Source organism: Aedes albopictus, chromosome 1 (assembly GCF_035046485.1).
Source record: "Aedes albopictus strain Foshan chromosome 1, AalbF5, whole genome shotgun sequence".
In the NCBI taxonomy this organism is placed as follows: domain Eukaryota; kingdom Metazoa; phylum Arthropoda; class Insecta; order Diptera; family Culicidae; genus Aedes; species Aedes albopictus.
In genome coordinates, this window is record NC_085136.1 from 336,904,606 (window position 1) to 336,916,270 (window position 11,665).

An 11,665-nucleotide genomic window follows, 5' to 3' on the forward strand; every position below is an offset into this window, starting at 1 on the left:
AGAGCTAGTTTCATATAAATGTCAATAAAAAATTGGAGAATTTGGGCAAAATGAGCAGGATAATGATCCGTGCGGTCTGTTAAAACACTTCCATTCGATTCTCCAGACAATTTTACGCCTGAAACCGTTTTGTTCATTAGAAAAACTGGATGCGTTCGTGAGATACAGAATTTAGTGTAGGTTTGCACTGTTTTTTTCCCACTGTGCGTTGTATTAACAAACTACAAGTGTTCATTATCTATTTTTGGGAATCTCCAAACATAAGGATATGTGGCAAAATAAAAACCATATAACTTTTCCATTAATATAATCGCTAACCTTTATTTTGACGTAGTACAAAAATTAGTTTCAATATTTTTCATATACGGATGAGGCAAACACTTCACCCATTCAGTTCGTGAGGATTTCGCTCGCCCGGCTCTCGATCAGCTGCTCCATCGAGGTAATGGAAGCCATCCAGGTGTCCAGGGTGGAGGCCATCGCTGCGACCTGCTTCCGATCGAGCACCCGCGGTTGCACCCAGGTCATGTTAACGACTCCGGCCACCTCGTCGATGGCTCCCTTCACCAGTCCCTGGGCCAGGGCTTTCATGATGAGAATTTCCACCTCCTTGATGGGCAGTTTGGCTTCCTTGGCGATTTCCTCAAACGTGATGGTCCGTTTGTTGGCCGGCCGCTTGAAGGTCATCTCCATCAGGCAGAGAAGGGAGATCTTCTGGCGCAGTTTCACCTCTTGGGCGGCCAGGTCGGCGATGGTGCTCCACTTGGGCTTCATTTGTTCGAACCTGGAAGGAAGATTATAAGCGGTAAGGATATGTTGGCTAGAGAGAAAAGTACAAAGGGACTTACTTATTGATATCACCAGAGTTGAAAGCCTGGAGCAACTCTACTAGCCACTCGTTTTCAGTTCCCTTCAAGGATTCCAGAATAGGGTGCGCCAGCTGAAATGAAAGAAAATAACTTTATTGTAACGCATAGCTTAAATTACTCAAACGCTTTCGACGATCGCATACACAACAAAAACACGTGTTCGATAGACAAAATGTTTTTTTTTTTTATATTTAAATTTCAAAGTGTTTTGCGGATTCACAAACAGAAGAGGTTAAGCCCTCAAAACAAAGATAATTTATTGTAGTTTCATAGAAAAATATTATTGGAATTATTCAATATAATTTTTCATAAATTTTCTCATTTTTTCCGTGTTAACTTAAAAATCTGCACAATGGTAGTGAATTTTAGCATCAACTCCTTCGGCGTAGGTATTTATCTCACAATCGGGTCATCTCTGTAGTGTCCTGACACTCTCAACCATTCTGATTAGGATTCCAAAGAAACTTTGCCAAACATTTCTCTTCTTGTGAAATTAAGGGCAATTCAGTGAATTCCAAAGAGGCGAAATTCGAGTGTTTTTTTTTTCGTTAATTAGCACTATAGCACAGAGAACAGACGTCCAAGCATTTGGGCGCAAGGAAAACATCTTAGCATCATCATTTGCAGCAGTCGTATCGGGATTACTTCGCATGCTAGGTATCACACCAATTCGTTTGTCACGCTCGATCCACGAATGAAGTTCCATGACACTGACTTCTTCAGTTTGCTTACCACCAATCGTCGCTTGCAAACAAGAATCATCGTCTTGGAACTGAAAATCTTGAGATGTTGTGATGTTGATTTCCTGCCACTCCACGCCTCTTCTGGCGTTACTGACTCCAACGATCGTGCGGGACATCTACGAGGGTCCGGTTCATGCGCTCGGCCACGCTTTTCTGCTGAGGAGTGTACGTCCACGTTGTTTGATGTATTATGTCGCCTCTCCGCATACACGCTTCCATCGCCGAGTTTACGAATTCCGAGCCATTGTCCGACCTCAAAATCTTCAATTTTCTTCCAGTCTGTCGTTAAGTCATGGATTTGAAGTTTTCAAACACATCTCAAAGCTGCTCTTCGACATCATGAAGTATACCAAAACCTTTCGGCTGGCATCGTCAACAAACTTCTCTTTTGGTCCACGGAGATCCCTGTGCACCAAATCCAACATTCCGTCTGCTTTCGTTGTGCTGGACTGAAAAGGATCACGAGCTTGTTTGCACATGTTGCACAGGTCACACAATCGAATGCCACTTCCTTTCAAAGTTCCAAGTTGTCCACCATGGTTACAAGTTACTCCATGCTGCATTGGTTCAAGTGTCCTAGTCGCCTGTTCCACACTTCTGCTTCTGCTGTTAACAACGATGTTTCCTGTTTCTTACAGTTGAGTCGATACCTACAAACCATCCATTTCGGTACCAGATACGATCACTAGGACAGATCGGTGAAGTGCTAGATTTGTAATAATGAGCTGAATTTTAGTATGGTGAGAAGGTCAATTCTCCGTTTCTGCAATGAAATGGTGCGAAAAGCGTGGGTATTATGATTCCTTGCCTAATTTGATGCTGTTTGAGCTAAACTTTGGACAACAGTGTTGTTGTTTTCTCCATTTCTTGTAACATAAACAACATAGTTATCCAAAGTTTTGCTCAAACAGCATCAATTTGGCTAGGAATCATAATACACACGCTGTTTCCAGCATTTCATTGCAGAAACGGAGAATTGACCTTCTCACCATACTAAAATTCAGCTCAATACTACAAATCTAGTACTACATCGAACGTGCCCCCTTCTCCATCTTCGTCATTGACTTCACAGGAATCCGCAGTAAACGTCACCGTCAATCTTTAGCGGTAAATCTGACTAACTGATAAAAGGTTTGTTGCCAGATACGGAACATGTATAGTACCTCCTGAACTTCAATGAGTCCTTCTTGCAGCTCGAGGTTCACCAACCCTTATGCTGTGCACTGGTTGTTCGCCGTATCAATCGGAAACTTCTTGCTTTGAGAAATTATCTTCACTTCTAGGAGCTAGCTACCGAATCGGAAAACCATACCTCTGCGTTGCCCTTGCCAACAGCCAACATCGCACGCAAAGCCTTGTTCTTCGGTTTCGAATGATTGTCCGATTTTTGTTTATGGGGGCAATCAGCTGCAAAATGTCCAAACTTGTTACAGTTGAAACACGATTTGTCCTTCTTGTCCTGTACTGGTATAGTCCGTCTGGGCTTGTGCTTCGTATAGAGAGCGCATTCACTTTCCGAACTTGAAATAGGCCATTTCACGTCTTGCAGTATATTCGTTTTGGCAGTATCAGCCGTCAACGCCAAGTAGGACGCCTGCACATCCATGACCATGGGATGATAGTACTCTGGTAGGCCCTTCGTCAACAGCAACGTCGGCCACTGGTCATTCACTTCGAAGCCAATTTCACTTAGATCGTTGGCGTCGGACACCAAGTTGTTCACGTAATCCTCCACGGAACTGTGGTTCTCCAGCTTCACCGAAGTGAACCGATCCAATAATCCAAATCTGAAATAAGTCCGTCGTATTGAAATGCCTTCTTTCATGCGTCTAGAGCACTACTGGTCGCAGTTTCGACGAGACTGAAGTTGTTCTTCTCCAACGTTAAACAAATCGTTGCCATGAGGAGTAGTTTCTGACAACCCTTGAGTTTTCAATCGCCGGAAGTTTTACTGCATTCTCGTAGGCACGAACTACACCGGCGGTTCACACACGGTATCTTAATTTAGCCGCAAAGTCGCCTCCGGATCCAGTTGAACCGCTTCTAGTTGTATTCGTCCTACTGCTGCTTGACCGCTTGCGCTTGAACTGTCTTTCTACGTCCCTCGGAATCATGACTGCTTTATTCAACAAATAAACTTGTCTGTGACATGAACAACTATTACTTCAAGCCATGCCGCCATGCTTCAAGCTTTGGCCGTGTTCTGGGCCCATAGCCACTTGTGAGCCAATAAAAGAACGACTGGTTTGGTTCAAGCTTGAACATATATCGCTAATTTAGAGAAAATTTTCTGCTTTACAGAAAATTTAAAGGCTGCAGCGGACTGATGATTTTCTTGAAGGTATCATCAATCAATCCAAGAATATCTTGGATCGAGCCTTCGATACCCGGGTAGAGGTGAATGGCAAATCAAAATCAAAATAATAACAAATTTTATTATCACAACTTATTTTGACATTCATGAGTTCTTCATAAAGAGCATAGAGTAACATGTCAATAACATAAGATGATATCATATCAAAATATGCCATTTGTTTACCATTTAGTAAATGATTTAAAAGTTAGTGGAATAACTATTGGATGTAATTTTGCTATCATAACTAATTATTGTTCCGTTCTCAATAACTCAATTGATTACTGCACGAATTTATACTGGCCTGCTTACTCTCACACGAAATGTGACGTTTGAGCGGTGTCGACACCTCACAAACGTCAAATTCTCTGTGAGAGTAAGCAGGCCAGCCCAAATTCGTGCAGTGGACCATAATGGTATATTTTGCAATTTCAAACCTCCATTTTTTTGTTCCTGGTTTGCTATTGTAATGTCAAAATTTGACATTTTATAATTATTTCATCGAAGAATGTCAGTTATTATTTTTGCTTTTTATCACTTATTTCAAACAAACCAATAGTAAAATTTGCCATTTAGTAATTCTGTTTAAACGGAAAAACTTGCCACTATTTTGCAATTCTCTTCTACCCGGGTACGACACCAACGATCATTATTTGTTGTTGCTTTACAGAACATTTCACTTTGCAAGCATGCTTTGATTTGACCAAACTTTTCAATGAAACGATGATTTTGATTGTGCTACCTTTCCCCGAATGTCTTTTCGCCGAACACCGGTTCCCCAAATGCCGTTACCCCGAATGACCCATTTCCCCGAATCACACCCTTCTTTATTTAATAGGCGGTTCTTTAAGTTCTATTGCTCCTCAGACCTTCTGAAACACTACTTCATAATGAATGGTGTTATGACTTCTTCTTTCCATTGCTGCCCGTTCTTCCTAGAACCAAATTGACCCTAAAGAATTGTCAACTTATGGTCGATTAACTAGTCGGTTGACAACCTAGGCCTCATGATCACGAACATTTTGTGGTAAGTGATCATCTCGAACAAGTATATTGTATTTTTCGGGGAAACGGGTCATTCGGAAAACTCACTTTCGGGGAACCGGTGTTCGGAGAAACGACATTCGGGGAAAAGTAGCACAATCGATAGTTTTCATGGCTGCGGTAGAACTCGGCGGTTATCGCAGACTGGAATTTAAAAAAAAAAAATGCGCAATAATGAAAATTTATTCTATCTAATTTACACCTGCTAAACAATCAGGTTGCTAAGGTTTCTAAGGGTAGTGAGCAATATGCAAAGGTAACTACGCTATCACAACACATTAGCATCACTACCAACAATTAGCGGAAGGTTTTTGGAAATGCAGTATGCTGCAACCTGTAACCGATGGTTCCAAAATTTAATTTGTGACTCCATCACAATTATCGACCAGCATCGCCTGAATGCGACCCTGGGCTATGCTCACAATGCGCAAGAGAAAAAAAAAACTTCTCTCACTCTCCCAATCCCACTCCCTTCCAATGGCACCACTCACGAGCCAACCGACTGTTGACAGCGGTTTGATAGCCGGCCAAAAGATACTCGGCCGAAGTAGCAATCCAGAGACATGGCCAGGGGGCGGTGACACTCATGAGGGCAATAAATATGCAAATACGGCAAAATCGGGTTTGTTCGTAAACTTAGGGGAAAATTTCAAGTTCGAGCTTGGCTTGCTAGCTCTCGCCAATTCATAATTGCTCAGAACGTCCAAGCGAGCAGTAAGTGCGCGTCGGGTGTTAAATTCGTAAGGTCTAGTAGTCCAAAAATAATTAAAAATCTTAAGTTAGTGTGTTAGTGTGTGTAGGTCCAGAGTAAAAGTGGGTAGTTACACCTATTGTTGTGAACGATACAGCAACTATCGTCGAAGCAAATTATAATTGTTCAAGAAAAAGGTCCACAAAGGACCTTTTTCTTTTGTTTAATCGGCAGCATTATCCTGGGTGAGCACGCCATTCACATTCACCCTGAGGACAACAAAGGACAGGTGGCCCTCCTATTCAACCAAGGTGGGCCATTTTGGAACGAAGTGGTATCCAGAAGGAAGAAAGTGACCTGCACATACCGCTTCTGTCACGTGCGAGCAAGACCTTAGGACGAACGACTGCAAACCCCTAGGACACCTGTGGTTCGAGTGGTAATCCAGTTCAGGAACGATTCTCGGCTGCCAAAGCGGCCTATTTGAACCGACCAGTTACACCAATAACACTGGTTTCGCCCCGTCAACCACCCCGTAGCCTACCGATCCGCCTCAGAAACTTCATCCAGTGTCAGAGAGTGATTTCCGGCCAAGGGACGGTCAAGGACATTGGAAGCCTCGGTGACAATAGGTACAACACCCCTATTCGTCCGCCGCCGCAAGCTGCTAGCCGTGTTGCAGTCCCACTCCACGAACAACGCCTGTGTGTCATCGTTTTCCTACGCCGCACCACACCACTACCACCACCACCACCATTCGTAAAACCAAAACCGCAAGTAGCATATCTAATGTGACGTCACACTAAACTAGGTTAAGCCAGGGCCCATATACAACCCAATCAATGTAAATTATTAGAATATACAATGTGCACGTAAACTCCGGTTGTTTTAGGATCATTCAGAGAGTTGAAGCTCCACTACTAGTTTTGTTGATTTGTTTCGTAGTTCCGGACTCAAAAGGAGTCTCCATACCTACCTCACTTTGCGTTCTGTTGCATAAGTGAATTGGCAGGGTGGCCTTTGAGCATACTCACCCTTAAGTAGTTGCTTAGTGATTGCCACCTAACTAAAGCATGCTTATGGATATGCTCTTATAGCAAGTTCCCACTGGAAGCAGATCGGTGAGTTACGTTGAGAATTATGTACCGGTTCCCCCTCATTCCGACCCTGCAGATCCCCTTATTCCGCTGAACATAGCCGAGGGGGCTACAAACCGTAGGGGATGGTTCATTATGCTATTATTGCCCGTTGTGAAGATTTATAGATTCCGATGCAAATTAATGATTGGGCTCATTTTCAGCGAGGGTGCGTTATAAATGTTTGTTTATAATGCAAAACTGTCACCAAATGTGTACCGTCAAACGGGGTGACTTGCAACACTTTTCAGCTTCAATTAACAAAAAATGTTGATTAAACTCAATTTTAAAATTCAAACTATTTGTAATAGTTTTAATAGCCTGCCCCTCTATAAAATAGAGTGAACAAGTTATAGATTGATTTATTTTTTCATGTTGAAAAGGCCAAATAAGGTCGTTTTTGATAAAAGACGTCGTGCGGGGTGACTTGCAACACCCAATGTAAATCCCTTTTCAAACACGCAGATATTAATTTTTAGTTTCAAGCATATTTGATAAGTATTCTTGCTACTATTGTGATATCGTTTAGGCTGACATGCTTATTTTTGCATTTATTTTTACATAGGAAATTGAATTGTGAATTTTTATATGGAAATATTGGGCTCAAATACACCAAATTACTAATTGTTAATTTACCATAAGTTTTAATGTATTTTTCAGTTCATATGATGATCCTTCAGACATTTGCTGGTGAATTATTAGTTAAACAACAATATTTCGTTTTTCTGGACTTTGAATTGTTAAGAAAATGAGTGTTGCAAGTCACCCCGTCTAGGTACAATATTTCAAAACATATGAATATAACAAAGATATTGTAATATTTTTATAAAGTAAAATGGAAATTCATATAGCTCATTATGTATACAATACGCATATAGAATATTATTTTTGAGAAATTTTGTTTTCATTGTTTTGCAGGCAACGATTTGAGGCTCACGTTTTTGTTACTTTTTGAGACTAATGTTATATTTATGAATATTTTGTTGGAACTATTTTCATAAAAGTAAAAATCGTGGCTACTACTCAGATAGTATGTGCACTTTATAGTTCATCTGAGTTTTGGTATGTAAACGTCCGATTTTTATGTTTTGTTGATAAATATAGACAGAAGACATCAAGTGTTTCAAGTCACCCCGCCGTTGCAAGTCACCCCGTTTGACGGTACCTAACAAAACAGCGTAAAATATTTACCAGGACCTGGTTTTACATCTGTGGGCTCACGCAAGAAAAATCCACGCAACTATTTTTCGCGCAGGAGTCTAAACAGGTGGAATCTCCGCAATATTCCAGCTATTATTTATTTCTTGCAACTTCAACAACACAGTTACCCAAAGTTTTGCTCAAACAGCATCAAATTAGGCAACAAATCATATAACCCACGCTGTTTGCACCATTTCATTGCAGAACTGGAGAATTGATCATCTCACCATACAAAAATCCAGCTCACTACTTTCAATCTAGTACTTCACTGATTGCTTCCTATTGCGTTGTTGACAAGCACACAAGCTCGAGGCATGACACGCGAGTTTGCAATTTCATTTTTGCTGAAAATAGCAAACACCAGGCTCCCAAGGTTTTCTACATAGAACAATTCACGAACACACCTTCAGTGTGTTGAAGTATTGAACTCAAGATTAAACTATTGTGTGCGATGATGTGGTGAATTTGAGAAGCAATAAAAGAGTTCAATGGGGCACGTTCGATGTAATACTAGATTTGTAGTAATGAGCTGAATTTTAGTATGGTGAGAAGGTCAATCGGGTTTTTAAATTTTGAAAAATGTAATGATTTTTTGTTTTTATACGAAAGAGCACCTTTTTCTGAGCCACTAAGATTTTTTTCAGATTTTTAGAACTTTTTTTTTGGTATCTAAATTTTATTTCAAAGAGATTTATTGAAATCACCTTTTGACAGCTGGGCAACTGCTTGACAGCTCCACCCAGTACAAAATGCGACGAGGGGTGATTCAACAAATCGCTCCCATACAAACTTCAAATTGATTTTTACATAGGTTCCCGGGCAGCAAAATTCATGAAAATTTGGATTTCGGCTCAGTTTGGCATGCAGATTCAGAATATGGGATTATCTCAACATCGCTGAAGAAGCCAATTCTCCGTTTCTGCTATGAAATGGTACAAAAAGCGTGGGTATTTATGATTCCTTGCCTAATATGATGCTGTTTAAGCAAAACTTTGGATAACTATTTTGTTTATGTTGCAAGAAATGGAGAAAACAACAACACTGTTGCCCAAAGTTTTGCTCAAACAGCATCAAATTAGGCAAGGAATCATAATACCCACGCTTTTTGCACCATTTCATAGCAGAAACGGAGAATTGACCTTCTCACCATACTAAAGTTCAGCTCATTACTTCAAATCTTGTACTTCACCGATCTGTCCTATTGAATTATGACAGCAGAACCGTACGGTTTGGTCAGTTGTTCTGTGTGATGCGAATGTCTTTTAGAATAGTAACTCCTTTTACGGAAGTAAAGTTCTTAGACTTAAGCCACTTATGTTGTACCATTTGGCTTAAGTCCGCAAAGATTGATCATTGCAGTTATTTTATGACGAAGATTGATCTGTGATCAATCTTTCGTGGCCACTACCCGAGCTAGCCAAGATTGAACTCTTAACAATCACAGCACAAATAAGAACAACAAAAATCAGATCGGTATCGATTTGAAAACGCCAAAGGCGAGAATGCACAGAATACACAGTGTAAATCGCATAATGCGAAGCCATATACCTACCAAGGTGGAAATTTAAACTAATCACCAACAATGATACATATTGGCCTTTACTGGCCTTTTACCAAATTTGCTGGTATGTTTGAAACATGCTGGAAAAACTTGTAATGAGAAGGTTTGTGAAAAAATCGCGCTCTACCGGGATTCGAACCCACGACTCCACTTTAACCAACTAAGCCACAGAACAGGTAATGTTTATGAGGAATTACAGGGCTGCAACAAAGGTGTCGATTTGAAATCGATTTGCGAAATCCGCGCCAAGCCATATGAGATCCGTGCCAGTTAAAAAAACATAGCTTTATATGAATCAAACTCATTAGCCAGAATTTTACAGAGAAAATCAACTATTCGTGACATTTGTTGTAATACATATAAAGAGTATTTCTATTTTAAAATTTGTGAGAAAGTAAATTTTCCGTTTCTGCAATGAAATGGTGCAAAAAGCGTGGATATTTATGATTCCTTGCCTAATTGAATCCTGTTTGAGCGAAACTTTTGGTAACTGTGTTTTTCTTTTCTTCATTTTTTGCCTTTTTAATTTTAACCATACAGTTACCGAAAGTTTTGCTCAACATTATCAAATTAAGCAAGGAATCATAATAACCACGCTATTTGCACCATTTTATTTCACAAATCGCAAACTTACCTTCTCGCCATACAAAAAATCAGCTCATTTATACAAATCTAGAACTCCACAAAAACGTGCCCTATAATGATCATTTAGCAATATCTTCTTAATTGACTTACCAGTTCTCCAATGTTGTAGATGCCTTCGCCGAGCAGCGCGGCAAGTCCCAGGAAAAACGCCTGCTGTGGCCACTGGTCTTTCGGGTAGCTGTCCATCGAACATCCCAAAAATTGCAATCCACACCGATAGTAGTCACTGTGCTGACCGACCAACCTAAAAATAAAACCATAATTTAAATAAAATATTCCATAGTTCTGGCAACACTGACGAAAGCTTTTGAATCGTTAACATTTGTAGCGTTTCGCAAAATAGAAATGTTGCATCTGCTTTATCGACTGTTTCATTGCGTATACAACCATCCTTCTTCCAATAAGAAATGCACTCACCTATAGTAATTTGCAGCCAGCATATAATACTTTCCGTGAACCGGCGTCACATTCCCTGCCTCCTCCAAAATATCCTTCAGGTCCAGGATGATCTTTTTCGTCTCGTCCAGCTCGTTCAACGACTCCAGATAGATCTGTCCCTGCAGCACCTTGCACATCCAAAGGGCTTCGTCGCACACCTTCACCTTTTCCTTCAGCTTCTCCAGGAAGGCGATCGCTTCCTTCTTGTCCGCAATGTGGGACACCACCACCGTCAGGATCTCCACCAGACCGTACGGGTTGATCCTGGAAACAAAATACACTCATCAATCCCGCACAAAATCAACATTATTATGTGACAAACTTACTTCGTTTCGAAAACGCAGATGAAATTGTGGTACAACGTGAGCAGGGCATCCTCATTCTGCAAAGCCGGATTCTTAACGAACGTATTCAACTTAATGGTCAGTTCGTTCCACAATCTAAAACAAAATCAACAATGTTTAGCAAACTCCCATCAGAATTTAGATCCCCCGCACGATCCAACTCACTTCTCATTGTACAGCTCCTCGATTTGTGTCCACTCGGTAGCCAGCTCCTTGTCGGTGGTTTTCTTCTGCTCGGCCAGATAGCCGGCTACATTCGGAAGGCCCATCATGATGCTGGAGGAAATTCTTCACAATAGACACACTTTTCTTTACTGAATTTCACCGCTTTTCACGTAAATTTGCTTTCTTTTCCAAAAGTCGGCGTGCAGCTGCTCGCGATGATGGTGCTGTTTGTGATTTCGGTGCTGATGTTTGACAGTTGACGATGAGTTTGCAACAAAAAGTGACGTTTCGCGAGTTGTGTTTCAGGGGCTCGCCGACACGCAGCGCTGGTGAGGCGAAATCGCGGAAAACAGGGCCGAACTCGAGGTGTACGCAATTATTATATAGGGCACTGCACTGTTTTGATTGTGTATGGGATTTAGACGTTTCTTGGCCTTGTTGTTTACAAAATTTATGTAGGAGTGAAAGAGAAGGGG

The 11,665-nt window shown here is 41.0% G+C and overlaps 1 protein-coding gene across 1 annotated transcript; it reads right to left on the reverse strand.

Annotated features, from left to right (window-relative positions):
• Window positions 1-294: 294 nt before the first annotated feature.
• On the reverse strand, window positions 295-11,422 carry LOC134285834 (26S proteasome non-ATPase regulatory subunit 13). The gene is made up of 6 exons (XM_062847455.1): window positions 11,190-11,422; window positions 11,007-11,120; window positions 10,660-10,944; window positions 10,333-10,486; window positions 849-940; window positions 295-784 (listed from the first exon to the last, which is right to left on the reverse strand). Exons 1-6 carry the CDS (start codon window positions 11,294-11,296, stop codon window positions 391-393), a joined length of 1,146 nt encoding a protein of 381 aa, XP_062703439.1. The 5' UTR covers window positions 11,297-11,422; the 3' UTR covers window positions 295-390.
• Between the last annotated feature and the right edge of the window lie 243 nt (window positions 11,423-11,665).

Excerpts from the sequence above, each read along its gene's own strand:
- LOC134285834 (XM_062847455.1), bottom strand. The coding sequence starts at position 11,296 with ATGATGGGCCTTCCGAATGTAGCCGGCTATCTGGCCGAGCAGAAGAAA. Across the intron at positions 11,121-11,189 it reads GAGGAGCTGTACAATGAGAA|ATTGTGGAACGAACTGACCA; the intron begins GTGAGTTGGATC and ends ATTTTGTTTTAG. Across the intron at positions 941-10,332 it reads TCTACAACATTGGAGAACTG|CTGGCGCACCCTATTCTGGA; the intron begins GTAAGTCAATTA and ends CTTTCATTTCAG.